General features: G+C 40.1%; 1 protein-coding gene across 1 annotated transcript in view; it reads left to right on the top strand.

The window, feature by feature from the left end:
- Positions 1-20,135, top strand: part of PTK2 (protein tyrosine kinase 2) — a 368,771-nt gene that overhangs the window by 188,008 nt on the left and 160,628 nt on the right. Inside the window, exons 11-12 of the mRNA XM_017895110.1 lie at positions 5,139-5,279; positions 5,805-5,882. Coding sequence (XP_017750599.1) covers positions 5,139-5,279; positions 5,805-5,882 — 219 coding nt within the window. The remainder of the gene's footprint in view (positions 1-5,138; positions 5,280-5,804; positions 5,883-20,135) is intronic.

Here is a 20,135-nt window from a genome sequence, read left to right as displayed (position 1 = left end):
TTAGGAAGGAACTAATGCATTCTAAGATATCCTTCTCATAAAAACTAAGTTTGGAGTTTCTTTCAGACAGCAAAGATTTTCTAGTTTTTGTCCAGCACTGAACACTATAGGTTTAGAACTCATAGTCCTCTTTGGCAGTCACATTTAAGTACAGACCGTAAGAACTTGGGTATATTCCTGCCAAAGGTGCCAACAATTTTCGTTGGCGGAGAATGAGAGAGTTGTTTCTGTGTCCATAGGAAACTAACTCTGAATGATACCGTTTTCCTTTACTCCAGCTGCTTGAGCTTATTGGTTTGTTGTGTTGTATGTTGCTCTCACTTCTTGGTTCCCAGCTTGTTAATGTGTAGGATTAGCAAGGTAACACTGCCTACAGAAAAAGCAGCACGTTTTCCCACATTCAGCTGAATGAGACAAATACAGTAAAATTAGAGTCCAGACTGTCTGTCTCTTAACATTGCATAGTTATTACTTTCAAACACATATGCCCCAGTTACTCGCAAATTTTCCAGCAGGTTAAATTATCAGAGAGAGCAGTTGAGTTCTTCACCACCACACACATTGCATGTCTAAGAGTTTGGGATGAGAAAATGAGGATCAAACCAAATTGACTCACTTTATTTAGCATAGGGTTGATGGCTTCAATCCCTGTTGTAGAAGAACAGCACACAACTTCTTTTAAGTTTCTTAGTCATCAGGAGATGCTGTTGCCAAGATAAACAAGGAAGGCTTGAATTTAAAGGAGACAGAGGGTAGAGAGTTGTTGGGTTACATTTGAAGAATGTTATGGGTGTAAAGTCTAACAGGACTTAGCTACTGGTCTACTGTGAGAGGAGGAAGAAGAAAGTACAGGGCCTGGCCTCAGATTTCTGCCCCGTACACATAAGTGCTCTCTACTGCTACTAGTCAAGAGACAGAATATTGAAGCAGAATCTGAATTGGGTGAGACTGCCAATGATGCATTCAGCTGTGTGAGTGGTGAAATAGAAGTGCCTTGAGACTATGGAGGTCAAAGGGAAGGGGTATAGGAAAGAGTAAGTTCAGAGTGATAGAGTTGGAACTAAGTCAGATGTAGTATATGTTAGGGTCCAGTTAGGTAGGGCCAATAAGCCACCACAGCTGGAATCTCAGTGCTCTTAGTGGCAGGTTTTAGATGTCTGTGGAACTGTCAGGTAGGCAAGTATGTATACATATATATATGAGCATTTGAAGCTCAAGAGCAGATTCCATTTCCTCGACTTCTGTATCTGTTACTTCATAGAATATTTTAGGTTAATTTTAAAAAGCATTGAACAAATGAGCAGATGTCAGTATATAGTATTATTGCCAATAGTTTGTATATAAACCAGCAGCTGGTTGAGAATTAGGTCCAAAGCAGAGAATTGACTTTTTTTCTGGATCTATTTTATGTAGTTTTTGATCACTGCATCTCAGTATTTACCTGAGTTGAAATATTCCTCTTAGAGTCATGAATGAATATATCAACATTTGGTTAATGTTAATAGAAATGTTTTGTCATTGTGTTCTGGTCCCTGTGCTCAGTTGACAACTGTTCCTTGCAACCACTACCATATTCCAATTTGTTGTATCATACACTTAAAGAGATTTATGATATTCCAGGGCTTTTGCTGGACTTATTTTCTATTAATACTTGTAGATGGGAGACATTTCTTACACTCAGAGCATTTGTACATTGAGGCAGCATGTTCTGTGATAGAAGTTTGAAACTAAAGAAGTCTGAACTATCTTCCCACTTACTTACTAGAAAGTGAAATCTAATTTATCACAGGATAGAAGCAGATTTTATTCATTCATATTATCTGAGAGTTTGCCAGAATCCAAGTTGTTATGGCAGAGACATATAATTATTCATTGTAAAGCACAACATCGAGTTTTAGCTACGGGCTACACTCTTTTCTTTCAGGTAACAAGGCAGCGCATGCTCCCTTCTTACCAACGTGGATCTTACAAAAGTGCCATGTCTAAAAATACATTCAAAACAGTATGAGACCCATAGGGATGTGGTGGTTGTTGTTCCTGGTTTCTTCTATCAAGCAGAGCATCTTAGAAAAGGAGGTGTTTGAATTGGTCGCATAGCAAGTAAAAAGAAATCAAGCAGTTCTGGATTAGAATCACGATTCTTCTACCCCCTCATTGGTACCTAATGTTTCATAGTCTCTGTTTGCTCAGTAATATATGAAAAATAGTGTCTTCCTTGCAAGGGTCATTGTGAAGACTTTGTTTATTTTCACAGAAGGGCCTACAGATGTCTTTTCTGGCATCATTTTTTGGTGTGTGTGTGTGTTTTAATAAGTGCCTAATAGCACTATATGCGCAGAATTATACTGTTCCTCCTGTAGCCATGAATGAAGATCAGAATGCTCTTTTTCCAGCTGTACTCTGAATTTATTGAATACCTGTTCTGATTATGCAGTGTATGCCAAGTGCCAAGCACAGAGTAGAATTTCCTTAGTCCATTTGTTCTGGGTCCAAAGTGTAGCGGGCCTGCTTCTTAGAGACTGCTTTATATTCAGCAAAGTGCCAGGCTACTATATTATTAGTTTATAAGGAGAAAAACATCTCATAGGTGGCTACAAGCAGTACTCAAATCACCATGTCCAATCTGCATGCTCTGTTGTAGAGTCTGTCCTACACAGGTGATCATAAGCAGAGAATGTTTGGAAAGCCTGGAGTCAAACCAAGAATATGCTTCTCAGACTTTTGTTTATAGAGCACCTGAGGCTGACCAACTCACTCTCTGTATGATACATTTTATAGTCAAGCCTTGCTAACCTTGAACCCATTTTATTGCTCTTCAGTTTAAGTTCTGTGAAGCTGTAATTTATCCTTTTCAAAACAGCTTTAATTCTCTTATTCCACTCTGTCATACTCACCTGTCAAAACCTCAGCCCTGGTTGAAACCAGCTATTGGTCAGCTTACTTGGATTTGGCCTTCTCTTTTGTCTTCATTTTATTTGCAAGTGACATCCAGTCCCATGTATTTAAATACAGCTGGTCGCTCTGAAATTTCTACCAACAGTGCTGCCCTCTCCTGAGCTCCAAACTTACATCCAAATGTCTCCTTGATGGTTCATGTTGGAAGACTTTACCATCAAACACATGTACAGGATTAACATGACTTTATTTTTTTTACCATGCCTGCCTCTTATGTTTGCCTATTTGTTCCATCTAAAACTCTAGTTTTCCTGGATTCTTCACTTTCCGGTTGTCTTGCATATAATATCCAAATGTCCCAAAGTGCCCATTTCTCTCGTTCACCACTACGTTGGGGTCCATGCCACTAGTGTTTCTTCTTGGTCTGTTACAGTGACCTGACTGGGCTTTCTGCTTTCACTCCTACACACTCTCCCAACCCTCTGTGTGCAAGAGCAGAGCGAACTTTTTAAAATAAAAGTCACATGCCTTAGGTAATCCTCCCATGTCCCACTCTCTTGGCTCATTGAATTCCTGTCTTCAGGAATCTTGTCCTCTGCCTTACCTCAGCCTCTCACTCTGGTCTTACTCATTTCCAGTAATCGAACCCCCTCCCTAATTATGTGTATCCTTCTCTGACCACAGCTCCTGTCTTTCCAGCTCACTTTCTGTAGTATCCCAGATCCAGTAATCCTTGGATCCCACTAGGACCTTCAAGCCACTACAGACAGGCTGTCACCTCCATGACCCACCAAAGTATGCCATGCCCTCCTAGTTCACCATGTACCTGACTTAGCAGCCACACTTCAACCTGGACCCCTGACTGCTCCCCATCTCCCTGACCCACTGAGATTAGCAGGTTACCTAATCCATCTTCCCTGTCTGCTGGGCCAGCCAGGACCTCCCCTTGAACTCCACTGGGCCCTTACTGGCCTGCTTGACAGCTCCACTTAGATTTCTTGTATTCTTCTGGCATTCTTTCTGACCTTTACCCACCAACCTGTTCCTCTCACAATTTTTGTCATTTCAGTTTAATGGCAGCTATTAACTATCAGCATATCCTGTTGGTTCTGTGTTTAAAATAAATCCATTGGAGTCTAATTACTCTTAAAAAAAAAAAAAAAAAAAGAAAGCTAGGATATAAAAACAAAAAAAAAAACCTAAGTCAGGTAATGTCACTCCTCTGCTCAAAGTCTCCTGAGGACTTGGCAACTCATCAGGGTCAAAGTCAAGTAGTTACCATGACCTGCATTCTCTTGCCCCTCTTCCTTACACCTCATCATGTTCCCTTTATCCATGGCCTCCTCAGGCTGCTTCACACACCAAGGACTGGAGGTTTGCTGCTTGGAAAGCATTTCCCTCCACTATGCAGATTTCCATGTGTATAAGTAGAAAACTCAAATAAGCAAAAAAGGACCGGAAGACCACCTATCCTCTTACTTCATGATAAAAGCGATGAAAACATCGTTGCTTTAAGTCATTCGTGGATACATTGCTGTGTGCTCACCAGGACCCACACCTGTGCTCTTGCCTTTTAAAGGCATCTGTACTCTACGCTGACTGTTTTGTCATCTTTTTTCATGTAACAATGTAATATGAGTTTTAATGCCAGTAAATTAGTTCTCCAAAACAGTTCCTGAGGCTGCATAGAATATTGGTTGAGAAGATAGATACACCATAATTTACGTAACCAGGCTCTATATTACTGTAAACAGTTCTGCAGTGAATCTTTTTGTTCCTGAATCTTTGCATGTATCTCAAAGAATAATGTCCTGGAATTTTATTTTCTCGATCAAGCATTGTGGTTTTTTAAAAGTTTTTGATTTGTGCTGTCCTTCAGAAAGATATACTGTTTTTTCCCTCCTAACGGTAGAATGTGCGAGTACCTTTATACCTTTTGCCTGGTCTTTTCTGAGTCATGTGCACATATAGTACAAACTTCTATTTAAGAAATAAAACTCTATACATGAACTTTACAGGTAAAAATGGTTAAAATGGTAAATTTTGTGTTATATGCATTTTGCCACAATTAAAATAAATAAAGCTCTGATAAATACATTTATGGTTATTTGACAAGTATACTTTTTGGCAGTAATATGAATGTAGGTGTTAGTATGTAGTTGGTAGGAGAGAAATCTTACTATTATTGTTTTGGTCTTTACTCGTTGCTGAGTTTTCAAGATTTTGGTAATTTTGTCATGCAGGCCAAAACACTAAGAAAATTGATCCAACAAACATTTAGACAATTCGCCAACCTTAATAGAGAAGAAAGTATTCTGAAATTCTTTGAGATCCTGTCTCCAGTCTACAGATTTGATAAGGAATGCTTCAAGTGTGCTCTTGGTGTAAGTATGAAAATGTGGGAAATAGTGGGCTAGTTTGATTTTACTTTTTCTTATATCTTACTATATATCTAAATTTCTGATGAAAAAAATGCTAACTTGTCCCATTTTTTCAATGAAATGATATTTTGTCATTTTACCATGTGAAAATAGAAAAGAAAATAATATGAGAATAAAATCACCTGTTTAAAAACAGCATGCCTATTTTCATAATTAGATTTTTTTTATTTTATGCCTGTGATTTGTTAATTGTTATCTAAGGGCTAGTTTACCTATTTAGATAATCATCCCAGAGAAACCCTTGGCATCAGGCATGTTGAAATAAGCACAGTGCATCTTTGTGTAGGCTTAACAGATCCTGGGTCAATTGCAGATATTTTAAATATTTTATCTTATTTGGTTAGATAGATTAATAGCAAACCAAACCAGCCCCTGCTTTGGTCCTTTAACATATCCACGGCTCTTCATCTAAAGTATTCCTTTTTTTCCTTCTGCCACCTCTGTTCTCACTTGTTTCACCTTCAAAAGTCAAGCTGGATTATTTCAGTGGAATTGGCAATCGGCCCAGAAGAAGGGATCAGTTACTTGACGGACAAGGGCTGCAATGTAAGTCTGCTCTGACCTTTCGGGAACTTGGCTTTAGACAAAGAAGAATCAAATTAAGGAAATGGGCATTCTTTTGGAAAAGATCATTTTACAATTAAATTTTCCTATTGCACTGCATTTATTATTCAACAGAGTGGAGCACAAGTAAGATAAAGTCCAGGCGCTGTTGAAATACCTCGGAATTACTTAGTTTTGGAAGGAAAGGAATCATACAAATCTTACATGTGTTAGTGAGACCTGAATGGGGTTGTTACTGTTTATCTGGAGAAGTTTTAAATGCTAATTTTTAAAATTAAGTTCTGTATATGATTTCCGTATATTTGTACTGACATCTTATCCTCTGAAACAGCCTCTTCAGGTTATTTCCAGGAAAAAATTATTATACATTCACAATTCTCTTGAAAGCCTTATTAGCCTTATTTACCTTGAGGAAAAAATGTCCATCAGATGGAAACTCATACTTCTACCCCAGACCTCACTTCTTTTGTTACTTTACTAGCAGAAGGGCTGACCATCTCCTGTGTGATCCTTCTCATTCTTCCCACAAGTCTTAATGAGAACCTGCTTGGTGCCAGGAAGTCTAGAGGTTTGAGATACAATAAGGAACAAAACAGAGAGAAGTCCTTTGTCTTATATAGCTTATAGTCGAGTACACAAAATAAATATGGAATACATCTGTGTCATACAACAGTTAAGTACTGAGATGAAAAGCAGAACAGTGTAAGGGTGGGCGTACTGAGAAGGGCATGCTCCCATTTAGATGAGTGTTCAAGGAACATGATTCTAGGGGGTTCTCAGGCCTTGCACTAGTAACAGTTCTTTTCCACTTACATAGTTTAGTGATTTGAACTTTTTACTTAATTTATTCATACCTTGACCTGTACATATAATTTTCTATACATATATAAATGTGCCAACATGCCATACATGTCTCACCTGCTTTTTTCCAAGTGTGCTCTGGTTTCCATTCCCACTCTGCTCACCTCCTGCCTCTACCATTTCTCTCTTCTTTTCTCTTCAGCCTTCTCTGTAACCCCCCACCCCCTGCCCATGCTTAACATGTAAGTGACTTAGTAATCTTCTATGTTTTTCCCCATATTCCTGTTTTGTTATTCAGAAAGGGGGTCATCATTAGGCACATTGTCCTACTTGGTTATTTCACTCTGTGAACCTGGTAGAAATTTTTCAAATCCCCCCCCCCCTTCTTTGCCCCTTCCTCTCTGGGGGCCAGATGGGATTCTGTGAAGGGCAATTACTTTGCTTTTAGATTTCTGTCCCAAGACAATGACATAATAAATACTTGTTTATATGTATCTATGTGCTGCTGCTTTTTCTCCTTATGGAAGAGATGTCCAAGGATGGAAGTGCAGGGTTCATTCAAATAGTTGTAATTTTAAAAGAAGATGTTGGATTGCTTTTTCAGAAAAGCTAGAAGACTTCCTATTGTCACTGGCAGTGTATGAGAGCACTATTTTTGCACTCATTGGATAGCAGTTCTATCTCATTGGATAGCTCGTTTAGTTTTTCCATTTTAATCGGTGTAAAGTTATTCTTGTAACTTTTTTGCTCACTTAGATGTAAAGCAAGGACCTAGTAACTTTAAACATGTTTTCATGTCTTGGCCATTTCTCTTCTCACCTTTGTGAATTAACTGCTCATATCATATACTTTGCCTTTTTTACCAACACAATTGTCCTTTTAAATTAGTAAATCTCTTCACACATCAGGGAAGTCAGTGTGTTTTCCTGTTATCTTTTTTTATGATTTTTTCCCCCAAATCTTGTGTTGGCTGTTGACTTTAAACAGACCAGCCTACCTTGTCCCACACCCTAAGGATGACCACTGTCCTGACTTCTACCATCACTGATTAAATCTCATTAAATGCTGCTGTGTCAGCTGGATATTCGCAGAGGAAAACAGAATACATTTTTGTGAAATTTTGTGAAAGTGGGGTTTGTTTGATATTATGTTTCAGGACTTCTTTTATACCCTTCAATAAGATCTCAATCTTTTTCGTATAGGTCTTCCATATTAAACAAATTCATCAGTATTTTACAGTTTTGGGCCTTATTTTTTGCCACTTACAATTTAAAATTTATATTGTGAGCATAGAAGGATATTCTTGGTTATTGTATATCATGTAGTCTGCAACCTTATTATTAATTAAATAAGTTTTTTGTTAGAGTTTTGGATTTTATAAGTATATAATAATCAACAAAAGAATAATTTTACCTTTCACCTTACACAATTTTTTCTTTAGTCACAAGGAGCTCAAAGATCATGTTTAATAACAGGGCAGTAGACAGTATTCCTATTTTGGTTTAGATTTTAATTTATCAATTAAAAGTGTGTCATTATTTGGGATTGTTTTTGTTGTTGAGTTTTAATAACATGTCTTTAATATTTTGATCTTTTGTTTAGAGTTTTCTTCATGAGTAGCTCCTGAATTTAATCGAAGACCCTTTTAGCGTCTATTGATATGATCCTTTTTTCTCTTTTAATTTATTATTATAGTAGATGATATTAATAGTTATAGTAATATTGAGCCAATTAATAATATACAATATTCTTGTAAAATATTGAGTTACATTTGTAGAATTTTTACACCTATTTGTGAGATTAATCTAGACTTCTCTTTTTTATGTTAGCTTTATAAGACGTGGTGTTACAGTTATATTAATTTCATTAGGTGAATTGGAATCTTTTGGTGATTTTTTTTTAAACTTTTTAAGCTCAGGGGTTCATGTGCAGGTTTGTTATATAGGTAACCTCGTGTCACACAGTTTATCGTGCAGATTATTTTGTCCAAACCCAGGTATTAATCCTAGTACTGTGAGTTATTTTTCCCAATCCCCTCCCTGCTCTTAGCCTCCACCCTCTGGTAGGCCCCAGTGTCTGTTGTTGCCCTCTGTGTGTCCTTGTGTTCTCATCTTTTAGCTTCCTTTATAAGTGGGAGCTAAAAGATGCAGTATTTAGTTTTCTATTCCTGTGTTATTTTGCTAAAGATAATGGCCTCCAGGTCCATCCATGTTCCTGCAAAGGACATGATCTCATTCTTTTTTTTTGGCTGCATAATATTCCATGGTGTGCATGTACCACATTTTCTTTATCCAGTCTACCATTGATGGGCATTTAGGTTGATTCCATGTCTTGGCTTTTGTAAATAGCGCTGCATTGAATGTACATGTATATGTGTCTTTATAAAAGAACAATGTATATTCCTTTGGGTATATACCCAGTAATGAGATTGCTGGGTTGAATGATACTTCTGTTTTTAGGTGTTGAGGAATTGCCACACTGTCTTATTATTTTATGTATTATTGTGAGGTATGTTCCTTCAGTGCCTAGTTCATTGAGGTATTTTAACATGAAGGGATGTTTAATTTTATTGAAAACCTTTTCTGCATCAGTCAAGATGATCCTGTGGTTTTTGTTTTTAGTTCTGTTTATGTGATGAATCCCATTTATTGATTTGTGTATGTTGACCCAACCTTGCATCCCAGAAATAAAGCCTGCTTGATCATGGTGGATTAGCTTTTTGATGCATCACTGCTGGGTTTGGTTTGCTAGTATTTTGTTGAGGATTTTTGCATCTATGTTCATCAGTGACGTTGGCCTGATGTTTTCTATTGTTGTTGTGTCTCTGCCAGGTTTTGGTGTCAGAATGAATCTGGCTTCATAGAATGAGTTAGAGAGGAGTCCCTCGTTTTCAGTTTATTGGAATAGTTTTGGTAAGAATGGTACCAGCTCATCTTTAGAATTCAGCTGTGAATCCATGTGGTGCTGAGCTTTACTGGGTTGGTAGGCTATTTATTATTATTAATTCAATTTATTATTGAGCTCTTTATTGGTCTGTTCAGGGATTCAGTTTCTTACTGGCTCAGTCTTGGGAGGGTTTATATGTCCAGGAATTTATCCATAGCTTCTAGATTTTCTAGTTTATGTGCCTAGAGGTCTTCCTGATATTCTCTGATAGTTATTTGTATTTCTGTGGGGTTGATGGTAATATCCGCTTTATCATTTCTAGTTGTGTTTACTTATGTCTTCTCCTCTATTAATCTAGGTAGCAGTCTATTTTATTAATTAAAAAAAAAAAAACTCTTGGACTTATTTTGGTTTAGCAACAGGCAGGAATGGTTTTTCCCATCTCACTCTCCTTCAATTCATCCTGATTTTGGTTAGTTCTTGTCGTCTTCTAATTTTGGGTTTGGTTTGCTCTTGGTTCTCTAGTTCTTTTTTTGTGATGTTGTTAAACGGAGATCTAACTTTTTGATGTGAGCATTTAGTGCTACATATTTACCTGTTAACACTGCCTTACCTGTGTCCCAGAGATTCTGGTACACTGTCTCTTGGTTCTCATTCATTTTAAGTCACTTCTTGATTTCTGCCTTAATTTTATTATTTACCCAAAAGTCACTTGGGAGCAGGTTGTTGAATCTCCATATAATTGTGTGGTATTGAGCAAATTTCTTAGTCTTGATTTCTAATTTGGCTGTGCTGTGCTCTGAGAGAATGTTTATTATGATTTCAGTTCTTTTGCATTTGCTGAGTACTCCAAATTTACCTCTTCACACTGCCTTACCTGTGTCCCAGAGATTCTGGTACATTGTGTCTTGGTTCTCATTCACTTCAAAGAACTTCTTGATTTCTGCGTTAATGTCATTATTTACTCAAAAGTTATTCGGGAGCAGGTTATTCAATTTCCATGTAATTGTGTGGTTTTGAGCAAATTTCTTAGTCTTGATTTCTAATTTGGCTGTGCTGTGCTGAGAGAATGGTTGTTATGATTTCACTTCGTTTGCATTTGCTGAACAGTGTTTTGTGTTCAATTATATAATTGATGTTAGAGTATATGCCATATGGTGATGAGATGAATACATATTTTATTGCTTTGGGGTGGAGAGTTCTGTAGATGTCTATCAGGTCCATTTGATCCAATGTTGAATTCAAAGCATGAATATGTTTGTTAGTTTCCTGTCTCAGTGATCTGCGTAATTTTGTCAGTGAGGTGTTGAAGTCTCCCACTATTATTGCCTAGGAGTCTCAGTCTCTTTGAAAGTCTCTAAGAATTTGGTTTATTATTATGAGTGCTGCTGTTTGGTTTTTATATATTTAGGGTAGTTAGGTCTTCTTGTTGAATTGAACCCTTTACCATTATGTACTGCCCTTCTTTGTCTTTTTTATCTGTGTTGGTTTAAAGTCTGCTCTGTCTGAAATTAAGATTGTAACCCCTGGTTTTTTCTACTTTCCATTTGAATGATAGATTTTTCTTCATTCCTTTATTTTGAGCCTGTGTGTGTCATTGCATGTGAGATAGGTATTTTGAAGACAGCATACCAATGAATCTTTGTTCTTTATCCAGTTCTGTGTCTTTTAATGGGGGCATCTAGTCCATTAACATTCAAGGTTAGTATTGATATGTGTGGATTTGATCCTGCCATCATGGTATTAGCTGGTTATTGGGCAGATTTGTTTGTGTGGTTGCTTTATAGTGTCACTGGTCTGTGTACTTCAGTGTGTTTTTGTAATAGTTGGTAACGGTCTTTCCATATTTAGTGCTCCTTTCAGGAGCTCTTGTAAGGCAGGTCTCATGGTAACAAATTTCTTCAGCATTTGCTTGTCTGAAAAGGATCTTATATCTCCTTTCTTTGTGAAGCCTAGTTTGGCTGGAATTATAAAATTTTGGGTTGGAATTTCTTCCAGAATGTTGAATGTTGGCCCCCAGTCTCTTCTGGCTTGTAGAGTTTCTACTGAGAGGTCTGCTGTTTATCTCATGGGCCTTCCTTTGCAGCTGACCTGGCCCTTCTAGTTTCCTTTAACATTTTTTCTTTCATTTTCGCCTTGAAGAATTTCATGATGATGTGTCTTGGGAACGATCTTCTCTTGGGATATCTTACTCTGCTTTTCCTGAATTTGAATGTTGACCTCTCTCACTAGGTTGGAAGTTTTCATGGATCATGTCCCGATACATGTTTTCCTAGTTGCTTACACTCTGCCTAGCTCTTTCAAGGACACCAGTGAGACATAGATTTGGTCTCTTTACATAATCCCATATTTCACAGAGGCTTTCTTCATTCCTTTTCATTCTTTTTGCTCTATTCTTTTCTGACCTATTTTAGAAAGACAGTTTTCAAGCTCTGGAATTCTGTCCTCAGCTTGGTCTATTATACTATTAATACTTTGTGGTTGTGTTTTGAAATCTTTGTAGTGTGCTTTTCAGCTCCATCAGGTTGATTATGTTCTTTTCTATTCTGGTTATTTTTTCTCTCAGCTCCCATATTGTTTTACTGTGATTCTTAGCTTCCTTGGATTGGATTTCAATGTGCTCCTACATCTCAATGATCTTCGTTCGTATCTATATTCTGAAGTGTATTTCTGTCATTTCAGCCATCTCAGCCCAGTTCAGAACCCTTGCTCGCGAGGTGGTGTGGTCGTTTAGAGAAAAGAAGGCACTCTAGCTTTTTGAGTTGTTAGAGTTCTTGCAGTGGTTCTTTCCATCTTGTGGGCTGATGTTTCTTCAACCTTTGAAGTTGCTGACCTTTGGATTTTGTTTGTTTCTTTGTTTGTTTATCCTATTTGATGACCTTGAGGGTTTGACTGTGGTAAGGTGGACTCAGCTGACTGGCTTCATTTTTGGAATATTTTGGGGGGCCAGTGCCCAGCTCCTAATTCCTGGACTGTGTGCTCTAATTCTAGGAGACTGGTATTGGGCTCCAACTTTGTTCTCTGGCTCCCGGAGGTTAGGAATCCACTGTGCTTGCAGGGTGGTGGGGGTGCTCCCAGACCGCTGGTCACTACACTCCAATGGGTGGTGTCAGCCAAAGCATTTCACAGTGTGGTGGCATAGGATCCGTGCTTGTTCCCATGTGCCAGCAGCAGTGGCAGCACAGTGGGTCCACGCTCATCAGCCAGGCAGGTTGCTAGTGGGTACTGGGGTTCCTGTCTCCATTCCGGCATTCACTACAGTGGCAGTAGCAGCATGGTTTGGGTGGGGGGTGCCTGCTGGCAACTGTGCAGCATTGGTGCTGGTGGCGGTGATAGCACAGGGTCGGGTTGCTGGCAGGTCCAGGTCTGTGTGTGCACTCTGTGTGCTGTAAGCATGGGTGTTTGCTCAGGGTAGAGGAGAATCTGCTGTTCTCTGTGCCTGCTTTCACTCTTGGGGTAATGTTGACATAAACGTGGGGTGCTGGCAGTGGGCGGCAGGGCTGTATGGCTCTGTGCCTGCCAAGGTTCCAACTGAGGTGGCAATCAGGCATGGGTGAGTTTGGGGGTTGTGTGCGCACGTATACTGGTGAGGCACGGCAGGCAATACCTGCCTGCACACACAGGTGCCAGCAAAACTCTGTTAGGGATTGCTGTGGGCTAGAGGAATTTGCAGTGTGGGGAGGGAGCAGGTGGGCTGGTGTGTGGCATGGGGGCTGCCCCGCTGGAGCCCTCTGCTGGTCAGCTGGAGCCCTCTGCTGGTCAGCCACTGCAGAAGCTATGATGTGGGCCCCCAGGGCACCCAAGACTACCCTGTAAGCCGGCACGTTCAGGCTGGGACCCTAGGAGAAGCCAGAAGCCCAAGGGTGCTCAGGTCAGACTAACCCCCTTCTGATAGGTAAGCTCACCTTGCAGAGTTCAGGTCCAGCAGTTCCCCTAGGGCTAAAGTCTCTTATGGGAGCAAGTCAGGGCTTCCCTGGCCGTGTTCCACTACAGACGCTCCTGCACCAAACCTTCTGGTCTCCACCTCAGCTGGCTGCTATCCCTACCACTTCTCTAAGCAGCTCTCCCTGTGACCTCAAGTGTCCATAGTAGTTGAGGGGCCCCATGCTGGGATTTAAGAGGCCCGTAGTGAGAGCAGGTTGCTCCTTGCCAGTTCCACTCATCCATTCCCCCAGGGTAATTGTGGGCCAGGAATGAGTCTTAGTGCACAGTAGCCTCTTGCAGGGTTCCCAGCTTCCTCCCCTTCAGCCAAGCTTCTGTGTCTTTCCTTCATTCACTCTCAGTGCCTTCCCTCTCTCTGGTGATTTTTAATGGCCTGAAATATTTTAATTCAAATTGGAATTGCATGTTTTTTAAAGATTAGGTAGAATTGATCTATATAACAACATGATGCCTTTTTAAATGGTAGGTGTTTTATCTTTTTAATCACTTCAATAGTAATAGATCTTTTTTGAGACAGGGTCTCACCCTGTCACCCAGGCTGGAATGCAATGACACAATCATGGCTTACTGCAACCTCTGCCTCCTGGGCTCAAGCAGTTCTCCTGCCTCAGTCTCCCAAGTAGCTGGGACTACAGGTACACACCATCACACCCGGCTAATTTTGTATTTTTTTGTAGAGAGGGGGTTTTGCTATGTTGCCCAAGCTGGTCTCAAACTCCTGGGCTCAAGTAATCTGTCCACCCCATTCTCCCAAAGTGCTGAAATGACAGGCGTGAATCACTGTGCCTAATAGTAATAGATCTATCCAGATTTTCCACTTGTGTCAGCTTTGGTAATTTAGCATATTATCCATTTCTCTACATTTTCATTTTGCTGCCATGGAGTTGCCTCTCATAGTTCTCTTAAAATCTTTCCAGTAACTTTGTCTCTATATTCCTGTTTCATGCCTAAGCTCTTTTGATTTGGCTCTTTTTCAGACTTGTAAAGGTCTGTCTATCTATTCTAATTGTTTTTTGAAGGACAAGTTTAGTGATTTATTGCAGCAGTACTATTCCTTTTCATTGATTTCAGTATTTTTCTTCATTAATTATGTTTTTGTAGTATCTTCATTATTTTTGTCCTTTTATTGTGCTCTTCCCTTTAAGTGCATCTTTAAAATGTATTCTTGTTTACATTGGAGGCCATTTTCTTCTTGCACAACTTTGAATATGTCTTACCTTTCTAGGTATGTGGTATTCTTCTTTTCATTGTATTTCTGTATACTCATTTGAAATTTTATCTTTGGCCAGGCACAGTGGCTCACGCCTGTAATCCCAGCACTTTGGGAGGCCGAGGCAGGCGTATCACTTGAGGTCAGAAGTCTGAGACCAGCCTGGCCAACATGGTGAAACCCCGTCTCTACTAAAAATACAAAAATTAGCCAGGCGTGGTGGCGCCTATAGTCCCAGCTACTTCAGGACACTGAGGCAGGAGAAGTGCTTGAACACGGGAGGCAAAGGCTGCAGTGAGCGGAGATTGCACTCACTGCTTCTCTCCAGGCCGGATGACAGAGTGAGACTCAATCTCAGAAAAAAAACAAAATTTTATTTTATTTCTCTTTTCATTATAGCATTGTTTAGAAGAATATTAATTTTCAAGCAACCCTGGGGTTTTATCTCATTTTATTTCTATGAGCATATTATGAGCCAAAATTTCATATTGGCTTATGAGCAGGTAATACGATTTTTAAATGTTAACCGTTTCACATTTGCTAAGATCTTCTTTATGGCCAAGCGTATGATTTTTGTAAATGTTCCTTGAAAATATATATATGTTTTCCATTTGAGTTTATAAGGACCTCTGTGCCTACGAAATAAGAGGTATTAGCTACATAAAGTAGAAGAAAGCAAGATTGGAGCAATCAGGATAGAGCCCCCAGAAGATTCCATACACTGCACTTCTCACGTTTCTGCCTGCCACACTCCTCCTCCTCCTCGTTTTTTTCTGCCTCTCATGGGTGAACTTCGTGTTCCTGAATGAGACCAACCCTCTGCTAGGTAATGGCTTCTATCCCATCTTACCTGTTCATGGTAATTCTTCAGTTCTGCCCACTCTTTCCTGTAGCAGCAGACATTTCTGTCAGCATAGAAAAATGTATAGTTTCTCTTGTCCTAAAATGCCCTCTTTTAGCCCTGTGTCCCTCTCTCTCCCTGGTTTCCTGTCGTTTATTGCAAAACTTCTTGACAGATTATCTAACTGCATTGCCTACAATTCTTCCCACTATCTCTTCAACCTGCTTCAACCAGACCTTTCCTGCCTACTGTCATTATTCCACCATCGTCCACCCCCCAATGCCTTGCCAAGGATAACAGTGATCCCCTGTAGATAAACCCACTGGGTACTTCTGAGTCTTTATCTACTTTACTTGACTTCTCAGCGCTGTCCAGCAGCAGCATGATGCAAGCCTCATAGGTAATTTAAAATTTTCTGGTAACCACATTTAAAAAGGTAAAAAGACAGGTGAAATTAATTTTAATATATTTTATTTGATACAGTATATCCAATATATCGTCATTTCAAGATATAATCAGTATAAGAATTCCCGAGACTTTATCTTATTTCTATCATTCCAAGTTTTTGAAATCTGGCATGCATTGTACCCTGCCAGCTTATCTCAGCCTGGAGGAGCCACATACCACTGGGTACTCCATAGCTATGTGCGGCTTCCTGCCACCAATCGAACAGCACATCCTCGAGTGCCCGTTCCCTCTCTTTTTGCCCTTGTAATGACCATTTACATGCCTATCTTGAGTGTTACCTTAGTCATTTTGCATATATATTGTGTGCAGCCTGCCTTGTGCTAAGTGGTAGGCTAGATTCTGGTGGTGCAGTATTGTACCTTTATTTAATATACCTGGTCTTAAGCTTGTGTTGCCCAAGTCTTATTCTCTTTTTTGCAGTGAAACTTTTTCTGAGGCTCTATTTCCTCCCTTCTCTCCTTCCCAGTAAATTAGATATTTTTATACAGTACCGTCTATTGCTTTGTTATAGTCCTTATCACAGTTGTAATGGTTTACTTGTGCAATATTTGTTTCAAGTCTGGATTCATGTTATCATTGTTTGCTGCCGTATTTCTGATACTTGGAACACAGTCGCGCACCTAATAACTTCTCATACTTCATTCACTTACATGCCAGGCATGGCCTTGCTTCCTTGTAATCTGGTGGTGGACAAGGTGGACATGATACTCTCATCCTCATGGGGCTTTCCTTCTAGTTATAAAGTAGGATATAAAAAAGAAAATAAGCAATATAAATAATGTGATTGTGCTAAAGGGCTATAGTAGGGTGGTATGAGAGAGAGTATCTGAGTGTTTGATTTAGAGTAGGTGGGCACTGCCAGCCCCTGTTAACCCTGTTCTCTTTATAACATGTTTTAAATTATCTTTTGCTATCCTGAAATTAAAATTACAGAGCATGTTATTCCCCTACTCAAATAATTTTTTAAAATCTCTTATCAGTATCTAAAAGTTCAGCACAATACATTGGAAGGCACTATAGTCAGATGCACCCACTTAGTAATGACTTTTAATTTGAGGGAGGACAATCAGAAGTCACTCCATACAAGTGGGACAGGAAAGTGATAGGGAAAATTTATGTGGCTGACCTTGGGGAATAATGCCAGAGTGAGGCAGAAAAACAATTTTAAAAAATGTAATTTCCATAATCTAGATGTCTTACTGTGCCTTCAAATTTTTTCTTAAATTATGAGAAAGCAATAACAATGACTTATTGAGATAGTATTCCTCATTTCATGTGTCACCACCAACCTAATGATGTTCAGCTCTCAGTCTGTTGGAAGGAGCCTCTGACATCTTCTGTTACCTACGTGCATGCAGTAGCTACGGATGCCAACTGATACAGGTGCATTGTGTCACTGACCAAAATAACTATAGCAAGTCTTACCCTTGGTGGTGTCGTTCTCCAGAACGGTGAGCGACTCTTAATAAAACTCCAAAAACAGCATAATACAGGATTCCCTTGCGTTACACATAAGTTGCATTCCTGGAAAATTCCATGTAGAGCATACTTTGTGGTTTTACACAGACTTTGTTTCTAGAGTCAAATTTTGCACTGACATAAATACACAAATACACACCAGGACATTTGAAAGCCATTGAGGATATAGGAGAATTTTTTATTGTGCAGGAATCACCCATGCTCCACGTGACATCTAGCAGCCTTGGCTATCTTTCCTATTCCTTACTGTTTGATCAGCTAAAAACAGCCTACCCCGGAAATGGTTCTACCCCAACGAAACTAGAGCACACATCATCAAGACAAGACCATAACAGTAAATTAGGTCAGAGAGGCAGGCAGGGGTCACATCATGTGGACAGTTTGCTGATAGAAGTCATGCTGTGTAAATCGTGTAAGTTATGATGCTTTGTGTTGTAGCTTTTTAAGCAGGGGAGTGATATGATCTGGCTTCCAGGTAGGGACATTATATTGTAGCATGGATGAAGGGAAACCAGTTAGGAAAAATGGCAGGACTCTAAGCAGAATATCATATGGTGGCCTGGACCATAGTGACAACTGTGAAGATGGGAAATAAACACATGGATTCTGGATGTTTGGAGCTGAAGTTGCCAGGGACTTGTGGAGAGATTGGATAATGGGGAAAGGGAGAAGAATCAGTGAGAATGCCTTTATTTTTGTTTTTATATTTGGCTCAGGAATCTGGTTGAATATGATCCTTTTTTTTTTTTCTTTTTTTTGAGACACAATTTTGCTTTGTCCAGGCTGGAGTGTAGTGGCATGATCTCGGCTCACTGCAGTCTCCAACTCTGTGGTTCAGGTGTTTCTCCTGCCTCAGCCTGCCGAGTAGCTGTGATTACAGGTGCATGCCACCACACCCAGCTAATTTTTGTATTTTTAGTAGAGACGGGGTTTCACCATGTTGTCCAGGATAGTCTCAATCTCCTGACCTCATGATTCGCTCACCTCAGCCTACCAAAATGCTGGGATTACAGGTGTGAGCCACCGTGCCCGGCCAAATGTGACGCTTTTTATTGAAGTCAGGAAGCCTGGAGGCAGAACATGTTTTGAGAGAGTACCCTTTTGACTATGTTGTTAGTAATCTCTCACAGACACCCATGTGATAATATGACATGGGGATTTGGATGCATGAGTCTGAGTTCCAGGGAGATGTCAGGGCTGGAGATGGTACTTAATGCGCCAGGACTGTATGGTATTCATTTGCCATGGCACAACTGGGGGAATAACAGGGCCCACCCAGCACAGAGCCGTGCAGCCCTTTCACATTTATAGATTGAGTAGGAGAGAAGCCAATAAAAAGAACTGGGAAAGAGAGACCAATGAGGTGGAAGAAACCCCAAAAGGGCAGGATGTCCCAGAGGATAAGCAGGAAGAATATGCAGAGGGACTGTGGGACATGCTGTGGAGAAGCCTAGGCCCAAGAGAATGGAGGGCTGCCTGTGGCCTCCTGGGGGAAGGCAGGAGCCCTGCAAAACATATGTCCCTACAAACAGCGCAGGAAGATGCTTTGCTGGGAAGGGCAGCTCAGTGTGAATCTCTTTTTGAACTATTCCAATTCAGTTCTAGTGGCATCGTCTGTTCTCCATAGAATGGGAAGGGGCATTAGCTGTTAGAGTGGCCTTAACCAAGCAAATTGTTTTGAAGAAATGTATAGGAATCTTTACATGCAAAATGATCATCCTCATGAGATGCTAGAAGAGTGGAAGATACATGTATCTTCTATATGTATTTTTTTGAGGAAGGGTCTCACTGAGTTGCCCAAGCTAGAGTGCACTGGTGCAGACTTAGCCTCCTAAGTAGCTGGGTCTACAGGCACAGACCACCATGCCTAGCTAATTTTTTTTTTTTTCTGGTAGAGAAAGGGTCTCACTATTTAGCCCAGGCTGCTTGAACTCCTGGCCTCAAGGGGTCATCCCACCTCAGCCCCTCAAAGTACTGGGATTATGGATGTGAGCCATTGCTCCCAACTCTATTTTTTTCTTTTTAAGAAGGAGAGTGTTTATTAATTTGTGCAGCAGTAATAGAAGCAGAAGTTTATGCTATTTAGGAAAATGACCATAGACTCTCCTGGCATGTCTTAAGAGGTTATTCTGTATTGGGAAGGGCCCTTTGGATACCTACTGTCCCCCTAGCTACAGAACTCCAGCAAGTTTTAGAACTTACTCTAGCCCAGGGTGCATGGGGAGTAATCCCAGATCCTCTTTCTTTGGGAATGGGAGCAGAATGTTCTCTCTAAGAATTCCGTAAGATTCCTCCCAGGCTGGCAAACGAGTCAGGCCAAAGGTTGCTTCAGCTTCCCTCCTTCCTTTATCTTCTGTTCTCTCTCGGTGGTAACTGTACTCTCACTCATCCGACTCACATATGGGTCTCCTCAGCACATCACAGAGAGCAGACCTGGACCTGACCTTGAAGTGCAGGAGACAGTCTCATGGCTGCTCCCCTAGGGCAGCGTGGAGAATCTGTTTTTTTCCCCAGACCTTCAGTCTTAGGGAGGATGTTTTCAGGACAACAAGGATTTCACAGAACATTTACAGACTCCATGAAATGAGTTTTTTATCCGTAGTCTAAA

The sequence above is a fragment of the Rhinopithecus bieti genome, unplaced genomic scaffold, assembly GCF_001698545.2.
Source record: "Rhinopithecus bieti isolate Rb0 unplaced genomic scaffold, ASM169854v2 scaffold_25940, whole genome shotgun sequence".
Classification (NCBI taxonomy): Eukaryota; Metazoa; Chordata; class Mammalia; order Primates; family Cercopithecidae; genus Rhinopithecus; species Rhinopithecus bieti.
The sequence above is the reverse complement of the archived record's forward strand: the minus strand, read 5'-3'. Positions and strand labels throughout refer to the sequence as shown.